This window comes from Haemorhous mexicanus, chromosome 6 (assembly GCF_027477595.1).
Source record: "Haemorhous mexicanus isolate bHaeMex1 chromosome 6, bHaeMex1.pri, whole genome shotgun sequence".
In the NCBI taxonomy this organism is placed as follows: domain Eukaryota; kingdom Metazoa; phylum Chordata; class Aves; order Passeriformes; family Fringillidae; genus Haemorhous; species Haemorhous mexicanus.
The window spans coordinates 24,187,258-24,207,517 of record NC_082346.1 but is presented as its reverse complement, the minus strand read 5'-3'; the positions used below and the strand labels follow the sequence as shown (position 1 = coordinate 24,207,517).

At 42.7% G+C, this 20,260-nt stretch overlaps 1 protein-coding gene across 1 annotated transcript in view; it reads right to left on the bottom strand.

Annotated features, from left to right (window-relative positions):
• TTC17 (tetratricopeptide repeat domain 17) overlaps nucleotides 1-18,819 on the bottom strand; it is a 55,343-nt gene extending 36,524 nt beyond the window's left edge. Inside the window, exons 1-8 of the mRNA XM_059849268.1 lie at nucleotides 18,589-18,819; nucleotides 5,699-5,788; nucleotides 4,218-4,387; nucleotides 3,110-3,221; nucleotides 1,871-2,002; nucleotides 1,036-1,145; nucleotides 598-742; nucleotides 77-216 (exon numbers count right to left, since the gene is read on the bottom strand). Of these exons, the coding sequence (XP_059705251.1) occupies nucleotides 77-216; nucleotides 598-742; nucleotides 1,036-1,145; nucleotides 1,871-2,002; nucleotides 3,110-3,221; nucleotides 4,218-4,387; nucleotides 5,699-5,788; nucleotides 18,589-18,804 (1,115 nt within the window). The 5' untranslated portion in view covers nucleotides 18,805-18,819. The remainder of the gene's footprint in view (nucleotides 1-76; nucleotides 217-597; nucleotides 743-1,035; nucleotides 1,146-1,870; nucleotides 2,003-3,109; nucleotides 3,222-4,217; nucleotides 4,388-5,698; nucleotides 5,789-18,588) is intronic.
• Between the last annotated feature and the right edge of the window lie 1,441 nt (nucleotides 18,820-20,260).

Sequence of the window (20,260 nt, the reverse complement as noted above, 5' to 3'; positions counted from 1 at the left end):
TTGAAGTGTAAACAATTGCTGCAGCAGAACTACAGAAGTTAGACTGTATGCATTGCCACTGGGATATTTTAGTTACCTATGCTGGGCTTCCAATTTTTGCTCAAGTTTTTGCTGACACAGGACAGCATGCTTCCTTTTTACAGCTTGCTCAAACCCTGGTTTGGCCTGCAGAGCATGATCATAACACAGGACTGAGTGGTTGTACTCTCCAAGCATCTGAAGAATGACCGAGAGAGAGAATTAGCCATTGTGCAGTAATATTTAATAAACAATACTCAGTTTTTAAAGAAGCCATTAACTGAAATTTTAATTTATGGTAACAAATAGCCTGTCATTTCTGACACTCAAGCCACTACATCTATTAAAGAAAGGCTGCAGAAGAATTTTACCATAATTTATTTCCAAGTGCAGCTAAAAGCCTTTGCTAATAGACAGACTTTTGAATAAAAGTATCTTGACAGCATCTTAAGCATTAAGCATGAGATGCACATGGAGCACAAGACACACTGTAAAAGAGTAAACCATTACAAGTCAACCCCAAAAGATTAAGTAATATTTAATTTTCTTCAAGTCTTGGAAAATAAAGATTGTATTTACTGCGTATATATTTCCTAAAGTGTAATAGCTGGTAAAGAAGTCACTGTAATCCAGAGCTGCATGAACCACAATAGCTGCATCTGCAGAGAAGTGAGCCCGGTGCAAAATATTTGCCAAATTTACCAGTGCAATGTCTTTATTTTGCCTAAAAGAATAAAAGAAAATAAATAGGAAAAAAAATTAAAAACTAACATTAAAGGAAGGTAAGACTGTGTAAGAATCATGCACAAGGATACATTAATTTGCCAGTCACACATTAAAACATATCACTTGCTAGAAAAATGTCCCAACTATTTATATGTCTAGTACAGCACATAGAGACCAAGGAAAAGTAACACAGATTATTCCATAGTATACTGTCTTAGAAACTAAAACCTTTTTACTAACCAGGATAACTAGAAAAGCAATCTGAGAAGAATCCTTATTAGCAATTCTTACCTTGAAGAAAAATGAAGAGCACGCATGGCACATTCTACTACTTGGTATGGCTCATTCTTTATTCGCCAGTAAAAAGAAGCCATGTTATAGAGTACCCAGGAAGAAGAGTTCTGCAGTAAAGAGAAACACATGACCTGTACTAACTACTACCGCAAGAACTAAAAGGTTAATCAGGGTTTTAATTACTATAGGATGAAAAGGTGAGCACCAACGTTGGCGCTCAGCTGCTCTAAGCAATCCTCCTCCACTGGAAAGCTGCCATTTGGCAACAGTTGTCAATGTTTAGGAACACTGAACTAGCACACTAATGTATTAAAGAAACAGAATTTCTGCATTTCAGGCAGGTAAAAATAGAAAAATGAGGTGAAAAGAGGTGACAGTAGTTTAAGCATCAGCATCTTAGCTGGAGTTCAATGAGGACTCCTAGATTTTGCAGGAAGGCATTTAACAAAAACATACACGCTTCAGTACTGCTGTTTCTTCTTTGCTCTTCAAGTACCTGTATTTTTTGTTTTAAAACTCTAATTACCTCGACAAATTTAAGGATTTATGTAGTTATGTTGTCTAGCAACCCAATGAATGTGGTTTGCTAGACAACCTAACTACATAAATCCTTAAAGATGACAGAAACTATCTATTCACCAGCTTTGCTGATGCTTCTACTGCTTCTACATGCCTATCAGAAAATGATCTCAAGTCTGTCTTTTGAAACTGAACTGTAAACCAAAAATACATGTGGAAAAGTGGATCTGACTGCTTGTACGAGGTGTATCTAAACATGTGAGAGCTTTCCAGCACTCTTTTTTGTGCGCCCAGCAAGATTACAGTTTCATACCTTCATAAGCCCATCATAAATACGGTGACCTATTTCCTCTATACTTCTTCCCAGTCTCCGTGATAAGTATGTGAAGATTGGATCCTCTTTAGGTAACAGGGGTGCAGAAAGATTAACCCTTTCTTGGACACCCTGAAATAAAGATTAAATACAGGCATTTGCTGACACTTAAGAGTAGAGAAATACAAACAAAAGCATGACTCCAGGAAAACACGTGGCTTGGTTATTTTACAATCTTATCTTCCTTTCAAGATCTCTGGGAACTGACAGAACAATTTCATCTCTGACAGATAATAATATATATTATTGCAGATGGGAAAACAGTAGAAGCAGCCAAAAGCAGCCTCTACTTGTGAGTTCTACAGGGGAGATATTCAATTCTGGTAGCACTGTCTACCTGGCAGCTACTGATTTCACTAATGACTACTGAAGCACTGAAGTCAGGGTTGTAGGGTTACAGTCACACAGCGGAAGTATCCCTACACCTCTTCTCTTTCTTCCTTCCCAAGCACAAACATACTTCCTTCAAAAATACATCCAGACCCAGGAACAGAGCTAAAAAAACTCTACTTAGTGTTTAGCTGTAAGAAAATTCTTATTTGTTGATGAAAAGACTTGCAATAAAATAAATTTCAAGATAAAAGCATTAAAGCTGTATCCACATTAGAAAATCTGCTCATATAATGCTGTTGACAAAACCAGTTTTTCTACCATTCTTCCACTGTAACTTTTCTAAAGCAGCTGAACTTTGTACTAGTAGGGAACAATTGTCTCCTCTGGGTTAGGGCTTGGCATTCAGACACCAAACAGACATTCAGGTTTGTTGGGAGCTACAAACAAAACTGCAATCAATTTTTTTATTCTGAATTTTCATACATTTTAATGACCCTGTTCAGCACTCTCCAAATTTCAGCTGAGACAATTCACAAACTAGTAGTAGTCCCACTAAAAGCTACCAATTTGCTAATGAAATGTGTTATGAAAACAAAAGACTCAATTTCCTAAAAATGTCCTCTAAAATAAGGCAAAAAAATCACAAAAGAGAAACTGTCTACCTGATGGAACAGGTATAACCTCTGATCACAGGTACTTTAATCAGGGCCCAACTGTAGTTTTAAAAAAGTGTGAAGCAGTCTTGGAAGATTACAATACTTTTCAACCTTGAGCGAGAGCTGCCAGTAGCAATTTTCTATTCCTCTTCCTAATGGGGAAAATACTTACTTGCATTTGCTCACTCACCCGTAAGTGCTGAAAAGCATGAATACTGTATGGAAGATCTAGAACTTTTGTACAGTCTGGCTGCTGCAGGTCTGGAGGCACTGGGGACTTTGTGTCTATATAGTCTTCAGGGCTGAGGACATAATAACATAACACAGCAGACTGCAGATTAAAATGCTGCTGAAGCTCCTAAGAGACAGTATGGTAGCTGATACAGAGACTACTCTGATTTAATCATTACAGAAATCTCCTGTTCGGGCTCATTAGCCCATTTCTGTTGTATTCCCAGATTTCAGGTGTATTGGGATGTCATGACTATAGGATAAAGTCAATAAATTTGCCTGCTTTACAGAAAATATCAACATTTGGATAGCCTCCAAAATGTATCAGGGTCAACCTAGTGTATCACTGCTATGATTAATGATGTATCTGTCAGGCAAATGGCATGCATGCAGGCTCTTCAACTGAAACAAACAAACCAATTCCAAGTACAGGTGATGAGAAGTCCAAGTGAAGGTGTATGATGATAAAATTGATCTTTTCCCACTTCAAGTACTCATGTGATTACGATAAAAAAACCAACTAAAACGAAACAGTCAGTCCTGAAGATGAATTACCAATGAAGCTGAATGTCAAGTACAGTGGTTGCTCATCCTTCCCTTTGTAAACACGGGACGAAATATGACCAGAAAGTTCAACAGCTTGGTAATCAATGGAATTTCATTCAAATTTGAGTCAAGACAGTTTCCACTAAAATAAATATCTAACTCAAAACACTGAAAGCACACTCAAGCAAATTCAACCCCCTTCTATGTGACATATTTCACTTTAATTCACACGTCTGGTTGTATCAGTACAAAGTAACAGTGGTAGAACTGGAAAGAAAGGAAAAGTTTCAGGGCAGGGCTAGCATAGATAGTCTGGGAAAAACAGCTTTTGAACGTTTACATGCTTACAACTAGTGGCAGATGTTGTTTCAATTTTATTCCACAGTAGCACAAAACAAAAACTGCCATCTAAAGAAAGTCAGTGCTGGTCATTTTTCACTTGTGTTTAGAAGTACTGTTGATTTTTTTAAATTCAGTAAAAATCTCAGAATATAAAGTACTTTATTAAAGCATCTTATTACCGGATATCTTTGCTCTCTAAGGTGATGTATGTGCCATCATACAGATCTAGGTCTCCCAGGGGCACCTTTGCTTTAATGCAGTCTGGATCTTCTTTATTATGCCTTTGTTCCAGCCCTGTGTCTCTGTCCTCATTTTCCTCTATATGAATCTTTTGAGCAACTAACTGTTTCTGTTGGAAAAAAAAGGAAACAGAAGCAAACACTACAGTTGATACAATTCAACAGTCCAACTTTTTCCTTAAAACAAAGTTTTTCTAAAAAAAATCTAAAAAATTCTCATTAAATTTTGGGAATACTCCCTTATCTTTTATAACATCTGCAGTACTTTTTTGGATTTGGATAGCACATAAATGCTTTCTTTAGAGATAATACAACTTGAATGAGCCCTTATTTCTCTTGTTTGCCTAAAAAGTGTCCCAAATCCATGGTAGGCCATTTAGGAAAAGAAGAAATGGTTGCTACCAAGTACATCAAGTTTTTTCACATTTGACCCCCTTTTTTCCACATTAAGACCTTGTGGAAATAATATGAGGCATTGCAACAAATCATCATCATTATATTAACCAGTCAGCGTGCTAAGTACAACTGAACGTGAGCACATGTGAATAGTACTGTACATGAGTACCTGTGAAATGAGAAAACATGCATTTTTAATTAAAGCCATACATGTTTGATTACATGTTACTGTGAAGCAATAGAGATACATATACTAGTAGCAATTTGTACAAGAATTTTACAAGTTACAATAAGTAACTGCTGCTGAAAATCATTTGTGTACCAGAAGTCGGACATCAGTGATTTCCACACCCACAACCCATGCCCCCAAAAGCTTGCAAGTATTATTCTATCCACAGCTAAAATGCCCATCACCACAAAATGATGAGAAAGACTGGCTGAATACAGTCACACCAGGGGCACTCCTGCTTATTTTCCTTTCTGCTACTTCACTCATTCACCTAAAGCTACCTCTGGTGTTCATCTAGCTCTCCACTTAGTTAGTTAGTTATCCCAATCTGATAAAACCAAAGCTGGCACAAGAAAGGGGTGCATGGCCAGAAGGGCTGTGAGCTCTTTGCTTACCTAACCCCTATTATATTTAAACTTCAGCTTATCAGTTTGAAGTTCATTAAAGCCCTTTCCAAAAGGGTGGTCTCAGACCCCTTTTCAATAATAAATGAGCTTGAAGAAAGAGATGATTTGCTCTGTGTTCTTAACAAAATACAGTACAACAAAATCTAGTGACTTTATCTAAAAATGTTAAGATTGATGGCTAACAATAAGGAATGATACAACTGGAGACCAGTTAGGCAAACTTGAGGCAAAAAATTCTTGAGATCTGAAAAATTTTTCATCCTCCCACTGAAGGAGAACTTTGCCAATAATAAATTATTTTTGCCATCTTAAAACTATCACTATAAAGTCTATGAAAAAAAAAAATCTTAGTTTTCAGAATTAGTTAGTACTTAAATGTTATGCTTTACCTCCAGTTCCTTGAGGTAGTTAACTGTTGTTTCTTGTCTCATTAGTATTACCAAATCATGTGGGTTTCTCAAGTTCATTGGTGAATCCACCTGCAAGACATTTTAACAGTCCAACATGTAAGACATTCACCTAATTACAGTGATTTTAAAAGAAGGCAATTTTGTTCATTCAATCACAGATTGTCCGTTCAGAGGTTTTCTGTCCAATCAACATTCATAATATGTCCATTATGAAAATCCATACTTCAAACAACATTGTCATTTGAGAATCCAATTCAACTCATGCTTTAACTTTAAACCTATTTTAATTAAATCAGGCACACAAGTTCAAAGAGTAAGAGGCAAACAAATTTCCACAACAAACATTACTAAGAGTACTTACTGCTGAAATACTAGATATCTTAAACTGCAATCACAGAAACTGTTTTGTAACTTTAAAATTCCTCCACCACATCCCTCAAAACGCATAAAGGAGTTCAGCTTCAACTCCTCTCTGCAACTAATTTAACACACTGGCCTACCATTAGGATCTACTGCCTTCAAGACTAGTAAGTAAAGGAACAAAATCAAGAGGGAAGCAGGGGAACACTGAAAACTTTGTTACAGAAGACCATGCTACAACTTCCATAGCTATGTAGAGGAGTTCACAGCTCCATGAAGAGGGACATTAGAGGCAAGTCACAGATAGAGCAGTTACACCTCAGCCCCTAGCTGGGCTCAGTTAACTGCAGTACTTCACCCCACGGCTGAAACGCCCCAGCCGTGTCCTCATGCCAAACTCTGCTGTGTCACTGGGTGGGGGAAAGTCCCTACAGTGGAGAAGCTGGTGTAGCAGCAGCTGAGCTGATGCAAAGGCTCACTTCCAGGCTTGCAGCCCTGTTTCCTCCCATGTGCTGGTGTGAGAGCAGTACACTTGGCTGCACACCAGCTGTGGTAACCACCACAATCTCTCAGAAGCCAACCCAAACTCAGGAGTTGAACAGAACATAACTCCCTCCTGGTTGTTTTGTCTGAACTAGTAAACTATATTAGCTCATGAAGGATTCAATGAGCATGAGAACAGAAACAATGAAATAGGAAGTGTGATGACAGGATGAAAAGACAAGGTGACAAGGACAGCAACATCTCACACTTTTAACATGACTGTTAGATGGTCTACATCAAGATGTTTTTTCTGGATCTGATCCGTTTCTGTTCAAGCTTTCAGGATACAGAACCAGCTGCTGCATGAAGATGTGAGCACTTACCTGTTAGCATGGATACCTCTAAATGGGCTGTCCACCCCCACGACATCTGTGCAAACTTGATGACATTACCATTTAATGGAAAAGTCTGCCACATATGCAGGTGCAGGAGAACATCCTAAACTACAGTTCTTCCTTTTTCGTCACCTTTCCAAATATCTTGGACAAATTTCTGTTACACTCTTTTACTGCAGAGAACTGCATCTCCAGCGTATTTTCTGATCATCCTAACATGTCCTGTCAACAGCTTAAACCTTAGGCTGTACTCTCTTGGTTGTGAGTCAGATAAGAAGCTCAAATCTACTTTCTCTGGACTGCTGACTGTGAAGCCTACATTTGTTGCAAGATTCTTAACTGAGTAAGGACCTTGTCCTCTGAGATATAAACACTTGTTCCTTTTACTAAACTCTAAGCGTGGTTTTGGCTCAATTTGGCTAAGTATTCCTTTCTAAAGCAAAAGCTGCAGTGCTTTTTTTAGTATGGAGCCATTTTGATGGGTGGCTACCTATACAGTCCAAACAGTTATATAAAAAACTCAGTTTCTTCCTTAGCAAATTAATGCTCTTATATCATCAGACAAATAGAAAATAATGGGTGCTACCGACACTAATCCATTTTTACACTGAATTTGGAGATTTCAGATTCAGCTGTTGCAAATAAAGGATGACCAAGTATCCACCATGATGCAGAGAAGCACAGAAAATACCATTTCCAAAAAATCTCATGATTTTGTTAGTTGAAGTATTAAAGTCTACAGGATTTTATTCATGGTCATATTTCCTATTTCCTCCTGTGGGCCTCACCTCACTCTAAACTGGCTGCACACAAAGACGGAGCTATGCACTGAATGTAGCACTGGTTTATGCCTCACTCGCTAAAGAAACTACCACGGTATGTGCAAATGAATGAGAGATTAATTTGCAAAGAAAATAAGTTTCACTGTGTTTAAAGCACTTCATTACCCATTCCAAAATAGCACTGCTCATCTGACATCTAAAGGCTGCTTGCATGATTCTACACAGTCACTGAGGGAAAAATCAACTATCAGCTTTCAGTGACAAACAGCATCTGGGCGTTTTTGGAGAAAGTTATGCAGACGTCACCAATTAGAAAACCTTATTCTGAAAGATGAAGGATCTTGGCTTATCATTCATTCAGAAACCAAATGATATTCAGGGTCACCTTCTGTTTTTAGCTTTTGGTAAGACAGTCTCATGAGAAGTCTGAATTTAGTATTGGAGAATTTGGAGTGGGACATTACCAACCCAGTGTGCGTGGGTTGACAGGAAAGCAATGCAATAAGTACTACACTCCCATCAACTATTATCTGGCAGCAGAAACCAAAGTTTCAACAACCAAACAGCAACATCACTGAATTAATTCATAAAGTTACGGTGATCCACCAGGAAATCACCCAGTTAAGGATATTTTTCTTTAGTCTTGAGATTTTCCCTTTCAGAACATCTGACTCAGTTGGTCACCAGCAAATAAGTACTTTTTAATAACAGCAGAATCCTTCAGCCTAGCAGAAAGTTAACCTTACCAGTGTGTAAATACAAAGCTCCTAACACAGAATTTTAGTAGTTGCATTGAGATTGCATGGCAAGGGGTGCCTTCTGTGAGAAGCTGCCAGAAGCTTCCCCTAAGTGTAACAGAGAAGACTTCAGCTGGCTCCGAGACAGATTCACTGCTGGCCAAGGCCAAGCCCATCAGTGACTGTGGCAGCACTGCTGTGATAACACATTTAAGAAGGGAAAAGAAAGTCACTGTGGCCAGAAAAAATTAAGAATATGCAAGAGAAAGAGTTCTGTAGATACCAGGGTCAGTGGAGAAGGAGTGGAGAAGGTGCTCCAGGTGCCAGAGCAGAGATTCCCAGCAGCCTGTTGTGAAGACCACCATGAGTCAGGCTGTCCCCTGCAGCCCATCAGGGAGCAGAGATCCATGTGCAGCCTAGAGGGGACCTCACACCACAGCAGGTGGATACTCAAAGGAGGCTGTGAACCTGTGGGAAGCCCACACTGGAGCAGCCTGTTCCTGAAGGATGGCATCTTGTGGGAGGGACCCTGAGCTGGAACAGTTTGTGACAGCCCATGAGAAGGAACCACACTGGAGGTGTTCATGCAGGACTTTCTCCTGTGGAAGGGACATGACACTGGAGCACAGGAAAGAGTTCTTCCTTGGAAGAGAAGGAGTTCTACTTGGAGGAAGCTGTGGTAAAACCACTCTGTGATGAACTGACCACAATGCCCACTCTTCATCCTCCTGTACCACCCAGGGGGGAGGAGGTAGGGAATCAGAAATTAAGTTCAGAAAGAAAAAGATGGGTTGGGGGAAGGTATTTTTAAGATTTGCTTGTATTTCTCATTACCCTACTCTGGTCTGATTTGTAATAAATTAACTTATTTCCTCAAGCTGAGTCTGTTCTGCCTGTGATGGTAACTAGTGAGTGATCTCTCCCTGTCCTTATTCAAACTTTTGAGCTTTCTCTTGTATTTTCTCTCCCCTGGGCAGCTCAGGAGAGGAGTGATAAAACAGCTTTGGTGGGCACCTGGTAAGCTCTTCACTACCCCTTTCTCTGTAGTGACAGACAGATGGCTTTTGAACTGAAACTTATTAATCTCAGATCCAGTCAGCAACACTGTGAAGACTTAGAGTTCATTATCCAGCTTTTTACAACACCCATCCCTACATCAAACACATTTTCTTCACAGTGCCAGCCATTTCTACAGTAGGAACAAGACAAAGCTGACGTACTGAGCTGTGAAGAGCACCATTACTGTTTTGACCACTGAGGGCAGTAGCGACACCTCATGAAGAATGCAGTGAGTAAGTTGCAAACTAAGGTTTGCATCTGCATAATTTGCACAGCACAGATATGAGTAGCAGCAGTGATAAAGGTAAGTAGGAAGCAGGATGTGCTGAAATCAGGCAGGCATACTTGAAGCCCTGCAGGGCTTGTTACATGCTCACATTTCCCTCATGCTGCTTGTGCTCAAGTTCCACCTGGCATCTTCCTGCTTTCCTGTGCAGCCACATCCCCAAACAAGGAAAATTATACCCTGAACAAAACCACAAAATAATCAGAACTTTCTTGTGAGCTGCTGCTTATTAAAATTCAAAGAGAAGGCAACATACCCCAAAGATTTGGAAAAGCTCTCAGAGCTTCACTCACCTGTCAAACAATTCTTTAGTCAGAAATACAATAGTCCAAATAAAATATATTTGATGGATACCTAGAGACTGTTCTGGATTATGCCTCTTCCTTCCCACAACAAGACTCCAGGTAGATTTCAGAGGATACTGGTTTCACTCAGACTCATGTCATGCTTGTGCTCTTACAAACACTTGCCACCTTCACCCCTTCATGCAAAAGCTGTTGTGCCTTGTCACCTGATTTGGGAGTCAGACGAGTGAAAAATACTCAGATATTGTGACCTGGATCCTGTTTTTCAAAACGTAAGCAACTCTCCATAACCTCCTCTGGGATGAAACAGAACAGATGTCAACCAACACAACAAACACAGCCTCATGGTGTGGACAGTGGAGACTCCTGCACCTGAACAGATGCTCTGTCCAACTTACTCATTTTTAACTCTAAGTTTTTAGCTGACAGCAATGCACCACATTCATTTACTCTTCCTCCAAAGTGCTGAAACTGTGACATGCAAGATGAAGTGCTTGAAATGCAAGAATTTGACTTCAATTCCAACACAGTAAACAGGGAAAAAAAAGTTGGGCTGAAAAGCTTTCTTTGAACCTTTGACAGCTACTGTAGTTACACTGCAGAAAGCCTGCCAGTAAAACACTTTTAGAATAAGTGTTCTCTGTTCAACTTTGCCCAAAGGTGAAAGTTTCTTTATAAAGCACAGTTCAAATTTATTCACTGTCACAAAGTACACCAAGAGCCTGATTCAGCAAGAAACACACAGAATTTGTGTAATAAAAAGAGACATCGAGTTGAATCAAACCCTGAAGTTTTAGAGTCTCCTATGTTACCTCCATATATCAAAGTCTCTCAGCAATTAGACTTGCAAGTTTTGCCAAACCTTCCAGCATATTTTCCCCAACAATCCAGTTACATTGCACCAGGAAGATTTTAAATTTTTTTAAAATGAGGGTCGATGAATGCCTCAGTCATCTATTTTTAAGTAAGGCTTTTTTTTCAAGTACTGTGGAAACCCCACTGTTAACTGAGGCACAGGCAGATCAAAATCAGAAGTGCTGTTAGTGCCTCTGCACATCCTAAAAGCATTATACTACATGCAGAAGGCAGATTATTGGAGAAAGAAACTGAAAATACACTGCATCAAATGATGGGATACACAAAAATGGGCTCCCCATATTTGTTTTATAGGCAGAGGATGTTTTGTCACAGTACAAAATAAAGGCAACTCCCCCTCCAACAGGCTGGAACTTCTTGCAGTCTTGAGGGGGAGCCAAGGATCTGAAAACTGGTGCTTGTCTTTTGGTATATTCTTGCTGTCTTGAGATACTTTACACTCCAACATGATGCTACATGGCATTTCTGAGGAAGCCATGAAAAAATCTGTACAGGTTTCAGTGCAAGACAAACTACAAAATTCGAAAATATATTCTTTGACTTGTCCAAATGATGAGTAGACAGTGTCAGAAGATACTTGTTCCAAGATTGTCACTGAAAAATTCACACAGAAAAATGATGTTGAAATGGGTTTTTGTAAGTATTGAGCCATTAAAAAGTTTACTGCTGCAGAACCTGTTAGCAAACAGCACTAGTATATTATTATATTTTGATATTATTAATACTAACTGTGCTACAGAGAAAACACAAATTTTAAACACTTGTAGCACTTCAGAAATAAAACCTAACAAAGTTGCAGTATTACTGAATAGCTCAGCTCACCTGAGATCACACAAGCTATGAATATCCTAGGTAACAGATCTAAATGCATCAAAGGCAAATAAGACTTTACTTGGAATGCCATGTGTCCCATGTGTTGCTAGTCATATCAAGAGATAATCAAAACAAGAGATTACATCTGTAATGAGCAAGTACTTTTTTTTCATAAAATGGTTCTTGATGTCTGCTCACTGCCAAATCCTAAAAATTTCAAGTGTTCTAATATTGAAAATACAGACAGGAAGACTAATTATTAGACTTACAAGATATCTAAAAAAAGAATAACCCTGAGCAGTAACTTCTTCAGCAAATGAAGAGCAGAAAACCCATTATTTTTTTCTGTTAAACTTTGAGGGAAATTACTTTATCCAGCAGTGTATTTTTAAAGCAGGCAGGTACATGTAATAACAATGGATTTTAGAGTCTTGCTGACTTTGCTCTTTTGGGCTTTGGTGGGATCTTCATGCAAACATAGGCCTGGGCCAATTCCAAGGCTACCCTTCAGCTGTGAAGCTCACAATACAGGGAAGGCATTCCAGGCACCAAGCGTAACTCCCACCACAGAACAGCCAGTTTCAAACAGCTGATTCGTATCATCTTTTCAGACTGTCCAACCCGTATTTCAAAGGTGACAGAAAACAGGAAATCAAAGTGTGAGGATCCTAAGAGAAATGAGACCTGGGAACAAAGAGTGCCCAGAGGACAAAGGCTGTATGAAAACCAGGAATGAGCAGGACATGGCTACACATGGTCAGAGTCACTGCTACAGCATTCTGGACTTACAGCATGAACTGCCTTGGTGTGTATTACCATGCTCAGCTAAATCCAGATATCTCTGCACTAAAGCTTTTCTGTCAGCAGTCAAAACCTGGCATAAGATTACCTGCTAGACTGTGGCAGCTGTGAGGGGCACAGCCACCAAGAGCTGCAGCTCAGCAGTCCTTGGGATCTGCCTCTTAGCTCGTCCACCTCAGATGCAAATCTCTGCTGAGTTGAGAGCAGTGGAAGCTACTTGTCTACCATGGCTCCACTGAATGAAACATTTGCATTTCTGATGCCACATACAGGCTACCACAAGGCCTATTTTTATAAATTTGGATCTAGTCATGATGTTCACAGTGACACAGACATACACAGGCTGTGCTCCCCTGGGAGCAGGCAGTGCTGGTGAAGTGCAGTTCTCAGTCATTCACAAAACATTCAGGTTAAAAAACTTTTTATACACTTATGTAAAGGCAGAAAATTTAAAGATATATATTTTTTAAACTACTGTTTTTCATAGCACATGAAGGCCTATGGTTCTCTGGGGATCAAGAGAGAAGTTCTAAACCAGAAGTTTTCCTTTTCTTAAAGAAAACCCTACCCCAGAACCATTCTGCTTCAGATCATCCTACAGATAGGATAACATCTAATAAACTACAGAACATTCAAACCAACCAGCCCAGGTGTCTTTGCACACTCTCATAAGGAGGGACTGACAACTGTTTTGGGGAAGGCATAGAAGGCAAAGCTCCACCTTACACACTTCAGTAAAAATGAACAATTTTTTTTGTGTATGTGTGAGGGGTTTTGTTTCTTTGGTTTTTTTAAAATTTTTTTTTGTTTGTTTAGCACACAATAGACTTGGAAGGATAAGAAATTCAGTCAACCAGGATTTCATACAACCAAGCAAACTAATCTTTAGAGTAAGAGCAAAGCAAACATTCACCTGTCATTTTAAAGATAGGACTGAGTGACTACTTAACATATCACAGAAGATGCTTTTGTAAGCAGCAAATAGCTTTTTATTTGGCTGCACTAGAATTTCAGCTTTCCTTGGGTTTGGATGGCTGCTTTTCCTGTATTCTTGAGCACATGGACCACTGCTCTCATCTCAACCTGTTAGCACACATGTGCACTCAGACACCAGACAGAGTAATGTATTAACTAACTCTAAAGCCATCCATGCATCAACTTGCTTTGCTGCTGCTTGAGGTACACTTGCACTCAAATCTGCAGCCAGATGAACAACTGGTGGCTATTGTCTCTCCTCTCTACTGGACTAAGAGATAGTGAAGCACACTACAGCACTGCAGGAAATTCAGATGTCACATTCACTGAGCAGCTGGTTGTCTTAGTTCCAAATAAGTTAGCCAGCATTGCTCTTTGACTCTCCTCTCCAGATCATCTCTCATGAACTTCAAAACACATGACAACACATTAAAACAACTTTTTGCCAACTCAGATTTCTTGCCAGGGGCTCTTTGCTCCTTTCCCAATCCTGCTTTGGATCATCTGCCTGGAAAGTTTCTGTGCTTCGCTTAATTATTCTGACCTAACTTCCTCAGAGTTTACAGCAGTCCACAAAAAGGCAGCCCTTTGAGTCCCCACTAGCTTGCTCAGTTTTTATCACCTCCATCAAGGCATCTCTACAAAGACCCCACCTCTGCTCTCGTATGTCAGGTCTCTGAGCCATGGTAGCAGCTGGTCCCCACCATTAAAGCCATGAATGACTGTACTCTGCATTGCATTTCATCTGACAACTGTCTGTCCTCTCTTTACACCAAGTTTCTCTCTTTTCTGTAAGCACACTAGTATTTCTGTAGAGTGACTAGCTTCCCTACTGGCAGACAAGCACTGTCTAAAATCAGTTATATATTAGCCTGAACTTTATACTATGAGTTGTGAAATGGCTTATAAACATGTGCACTGAGCAGATATAATCTCATTAAAGAGAGACAATTAGGCAGTCTCTGGCTTTGCATGAGAACACATTTGAAGGTAGATTCAGACTAAAAGAAGAACATGAACTGATCCAGAGAATGATGCCTTTGATCTGAAAACCAGCTACTATAGCAACAGATACAGCTTGATGGCTTTTTTCTTGATGACTGAGACTCTGAAAAATTATATGAACTGCTAGTAATTTCTTTTGTCATTTAGAAATGCTCACTAGAAACTTGAGCAGTGCCTACTTAGCAAGTACTCCTGCTTACTAGATGAGATCTTGATTATATATGGAAAATTGTTCAGTCTGTGTTAATTTTGCCACAGCTGCCAGGTTTTTGTACCACTAGGAAATCAAGGCTGAGCCAAGGTATTCCTGTCGTCTTGTGTCACAGAAAAGTCAATCTCACCTGAATGCTTGAATAGAGTCTCATAATAAACGCTTGCACCCTTGCTGCGCTGTAAGGAGCAACAGCTAAGAGAGATTTTAGGTCAATAATGTATAATAATCCCACCTTTCTTCCCTCAAACACATTCCAGCAACTATATTTTGTATTTAGGTCAGGATGAATGACTCCTGTTGTCTGCTCCTCATCCACAGGTTCCACACTTTGGTAACAAGGAAAACAAAGCTCACAGTAGCAAAGGCGAAGCCACAAGGAAGTCACTTGTCACTGGTGCTCGTCAGCATTTCCACTGATAGTGGCTCATTTAGCAGTGGGAATGTCTGGGGTCTTACTATCAATTAAGTTTTGCCTACCTCCTAATTACAGAGGCTTCATTCAGATAAACTGAAGTAGTCCAAGTGAAGATCAAGCCTGTGCCTCTCTAGAAAGCTGGTAATCTTTGAAGAGGTATTTCAGACTTTAAGAATGCTAGTATTTCCAAAATTAAATCATATAAATGCTGATTAGTATCACCACTCTTTGCCACCAGCAGCCACTTCCAGTCAGAGACTGCTGCGCTGGAAGCACTGCAATGAGCAGGGCAAGGTCCAACAAGGGCTGACCACCAGCAACATCGCTCAGGGATCAATACCAATCGTTACTAACACAACTCTTAACTACTGACAGCAGTAAAAAGGAAGCACAAGCTTGGTGTCCTCTGCAGGTGTGGGGAAGCGTGGCCATTCCAGGGCTGCAGCAGGACAAGGCGGTGGAGAATGGGCTGGCAGGGACCTGTCTCAGGAAGTCATCAACTTCAGCCACAAGCCCATGGGATGAAACAGCCCCATACAGCAGTAAAGGCTGGGGCTGAATGAAAAACAACTTTCCAGAAATGGCATTTGGGCTCTGGTGGGGAGAGAGCTGGTGGTGAGGCAGCTGCGAGCCCTCGCAGCTGAGGCAGCCAGCTGCACCCTGGGCTGCAGCAGCAAGGCTGGAGCCCACCGGGCAAGGGGCGTGATCGTGCCCCTCCACCAGGCATCCATGTGAAAGCACCTGCTTCAGCTCTCTGTCCTCTCTCTGATGGTCAGCAAAGCCCATTTGAGGGGTGAGGGCCCTGGAGCACATAACATGCAGGGGTTTACACTGCCAATGAATCACAGAGCATCTCAGTTTGGATGGACCCGTGAGTTCTCATGATACATAACTTAATGAAGAATATTCCGAAAAATTAAAGCAAAGGAATGCTCTGCAGTGAAGTTGGAGGCTTTCATCCTGTCAGTAAGTTGTGGGTATTAGGAGAGCTTAAATATTTTGGAATGTTGTGGTTCTACCAATTAACAGATAAATCCCTTATGAATCCTCCAAGTGCTGCTGAGATACTACTTGAACTTGGACACATTTGGTGCTGTGACCACTTCCCTGGGGAGCCTGTTCCAGTGACCGATCACCCTGTCTGTGAAGAACCTTTTCCTAATGTCCAGTCTGAACTTGCCCTGGCACAGCTTCACTCCATTTCCTCATGTCCTCTCACCAGTCACCAGAGAGAGATCAGCACCTGTCCTTCCACTGCCTTGCCTGAGGAAGTTGTAGGCTTGGTCAAGGTCTCTCCAGAACTAGGCTGAATGAGCTGAGTGACCTCAGCTGCTTCTTGTAAGTCTTACCCTTGAGAGCTTCCATGCTGCTGCTTGCTCTCCTCTGGGAGGGCACACAGTCTGAGTGTAATGTCCTTACCCTGAGGCACCCAAAACTGCACGCAGCACTCAAAGCAGTGACTGCACCTGTGCAATGCAGAGTGGGACAACAACAATTCCTGCCTGTTGCTGGACTTTTGCTGCTAACTACCGAACTACTGCTACATTTTGGCACTTAAAACAACACTGAAGTTCACTAAAAACTTGTCCAGCGATTCCCCAAAACATAAGTGGAAAAAATCAAATTCAGAGGTGCCATGCGGAGTTGGCAATAGCAATAACCACAAATTTAAATACAATTTCCATGAGAGCTAGGGAAATGACAGTAACAGATACCAAAATGCATTTAATTACAAAAAGCTCACTGGACAATTCGGGGCACTACATTCCAGGTACCAAAGAATTCAGCTTCTCATAGTTCAAGTAAGAACATACTTATAATTGGAATTTCCTTGCTGGAAATGGGTGAATTGATTTTGACCATGCAAGTAAGAGAAGTTATTCCCCAGATACTGTTTTCTCACCTCACCTACAGGCTTTGAGAACTTGACAGAGGGAACATGTGAATGCCCCTGCTTACAAAGCATTTGGAACTGTAAAAGAAAAGACTAATGCATAGCAATGGTATAGTGGAAGCTTCTGCCTTACCATCAGTTAGGTGACATCGTGAAATGCCATTCCTTAAAATAAGTAATGAATTTAGCTAATAAGATTTTCAAGCCTTTTTATCTAATTGGATTTTTTCCAAGTCACAGCTGCTTTTCTTGCAATAATCAAAATCAACACTTGGCCCAAATTTCATAATATACACTCAGGATACACACACAGATGCTTCCAGACCATTATCATATACTTGCACCACTTCCCCCTTATGTTAAGTGGGGAAAAGAGATGAGATAGCACTGGAAGTGGTGTCATTAATTAATTTATTATTAATGAGGGTGTTAGAGTGCCTGGATCCACCCAGACAGCCAAAGTGCCCGAGAACCATAAAGACAGCAGGAGTTTCCTGCAGAGAAAAGTCTGCTCCACCTGAGGACCTCACTGCATTTTAACAGGAAAACCCGGCTAAAAATTCTCACAGATGGAAGCTGATAATAGACATTCGTGGCTCCACTCTTTTGTAAGGGGGGAAGGCCACATTGCTTGCTACAGAGATCAACTCTTCCACTCCAGAGAGAAACGGACAGATCTGACAGCAAAGTAAATTTCTAGTACTACTCCCTTAACAACAAAGAGGAAGGCAAGCAACTAAGAAAAAGCCTAAATATGAGCTACAGATCGACTCTTTCAAGCCGCTTAGTGAACATGCGGCACAGCCCACTAAAATAAGACATTTTGGCTAAACCCACAGGGCGTGCGTGTGCTCCTGCATCGAGCACACACGCCACGGTTTCTCTTTCCTACTTCCAGCAGGAAGGAAAGGCGGCCGGGTCGGGTGCGGCTGGATGTGAGAAATCGCAAACTCACTGACATCTCGTCGCCCCGGCCAGGAGCCCGGGACTGCCCGGGACAAACCCCGCTCAGGTCCCCGCTGCGAGCCGGGGCCGCGGTACCGCTGCTTTCGCCACCAAAGCGGGACCCGGCCTCGTGCCGGGGCTCCCCGGGAGCGGTCCCTAGGCAGGAACCGCCGCAGCTCCAGAGTTCCAGCCGAATTCCATTCTCGGCTCACCCCAACCCACCGACCGCCCCTCCCCGTTGCCTCGCCCCGGGGCTCCGGCGGATTCAAGCCACGTTTCACAAGCGACGCCAGCTCGCTGCGGGAGACCCCTGTGCCGGGGCCGCGGGAGCGACCGGCACCGGCGCTCGGCTGCTGCAGCGGCTGCGGGAACAGGCAGGGCTTCGCAGCGGGCCGAGCAGCCCCGTGCCCCGCGCCGCACAGCTCGGGGAAGACCAGGGCTATGGGTGAGTGACGGCGCGGACAGGGGCTCTCCGTGCCTCCGCAGCCGGCTGGGAAGCGCCCCGCGTCCCTCGGGCCCCTCACCTGCTGCTGGATCTTCCCGTCCTCGGTGACCACCCAGTGGGTGGTGGCAGCGGCGGGCCGCGTCCCCGAGGCCAGCAGCGAGCACAGGCCCAGGGCCCAGCCGGAGAAGACCCATACCCGTCCCAACCCGCCCCGCCCGGACGCTCCAGCCGCCGCCATCTTCCCCAATCCCGGCCTGCTCGCACCCCCCGGAAGCGGAACGGCGGCCGCCGCCATTTTGGGAGCGGGCGGTGCCGCGCGCTCGGCCCGGTGTGGCCGCGCCGGGGGGCGGGGCGGGGGCGGGGGCGTGCCCGGGTCGGTGCCCGAGGTGGCGGCGGGAGCCTCCGGCTGGAGCGTTGTCAGTCTTGGAGCAGCCCCGGGCTGAGGGGGGCACAGCAGCGGGGGCGCGGCCCTGGAGCACCGTTACAGCGCCGCGCACCGACTGCCCCGCGCGGGGAGCCGGGTCCGGCCAACGGCGCCTTCCCGCAGCCCTGGCAGCCGCCGGTAACGGCCGAGCTGCAGTTCCGAGCACAAGGCCGGCGTTAAATGCCAACAAGTGCCGTGTGGCGACACGCTGAATTTCAATTTAAAAGAAGTTGATTTTTGTCCGGGGCACTGGAACATTTGCCACGACGGGTCGAGGGAACGACTTTGTCCCCAGCGCAAAGCAAGCCGTACCTGCAGCCCGCACACAGTTAATGCCAGCCTTGCCAGGAGCTGGGTGAACAGAGCTCTGAAGGCCACATCCCTTCTAATGCTTTTCAGTCACACAGCAAAACCTGAATTTTCTTTTCCTGTTCTAGTTGACAGTAAATACCAACCCAGCAGCGAGAGCCTGTTTCCTCAGTACCGAGAGAAATCTAAAAGCTGCCACGTTCAAATGTTGTTTCTGTTCGATCTTTCTGCAGTCCAGCTTCTTGGGAACATCAAACTTCCTAGCACATTAACAGCAACATTCATTCGAAACTCAAACTCGTTAAGTAGAAACAAGTTTACAAAATGGTGTCAGTGATTTAACGGATTTGGTTTCTATTAACGTAGAGAAAATACTGCCCAACTATGATAGCTCCTTACTGCTGCCAGTTTTCAAATGAGGTGTATTAGATTCCACAAGAAACCCTAGGCTGCCCTTCCAAGTGGCTCTTGCTCTATTCTAAGTGTTAGGAAAATCCACAAACGCCAGAGGTTGATGTGCAAAAAGGAGACAGGAGTCCTGCAACTTTATTCCAGTAAAAGAAGGGAGTCCACTGAGGGACACAGCCATGGGGTTTTCTCTCTAGGGGTTTTGGAGGGTGCAGCCTCCTTTTATCAAACTAAACTGGCCACATGTTGCCCTCTTCCTTTCCCCACTGGCTGAGGTACCAGGAAAGTACAGCCTTCCTGAACCGCCTTCCACATATTCCTCCCTTGAAGCTCCCATTTTACACCAAAGCGCAGACTGTTTCAGGAGCCAAGCTGTCCAGGCTCTGCAACAAACCTGCTGCCCAAAGTTAGGAGAAACACTGGGACCCATTTCAAAGACCTTAACACCCACACCTTCATCCATCAAATTGTTTTAGCTTTCCTCTCATAAGGTACTAACAAACTGTATCACACTGTCAACATCGAGGAGCTTGAGTAAGACAATGACTGACTCCTTTTCACTGAATTTCCAAATAAGATGTAAACATGCAGCTTTTGCCAAATATTTAAA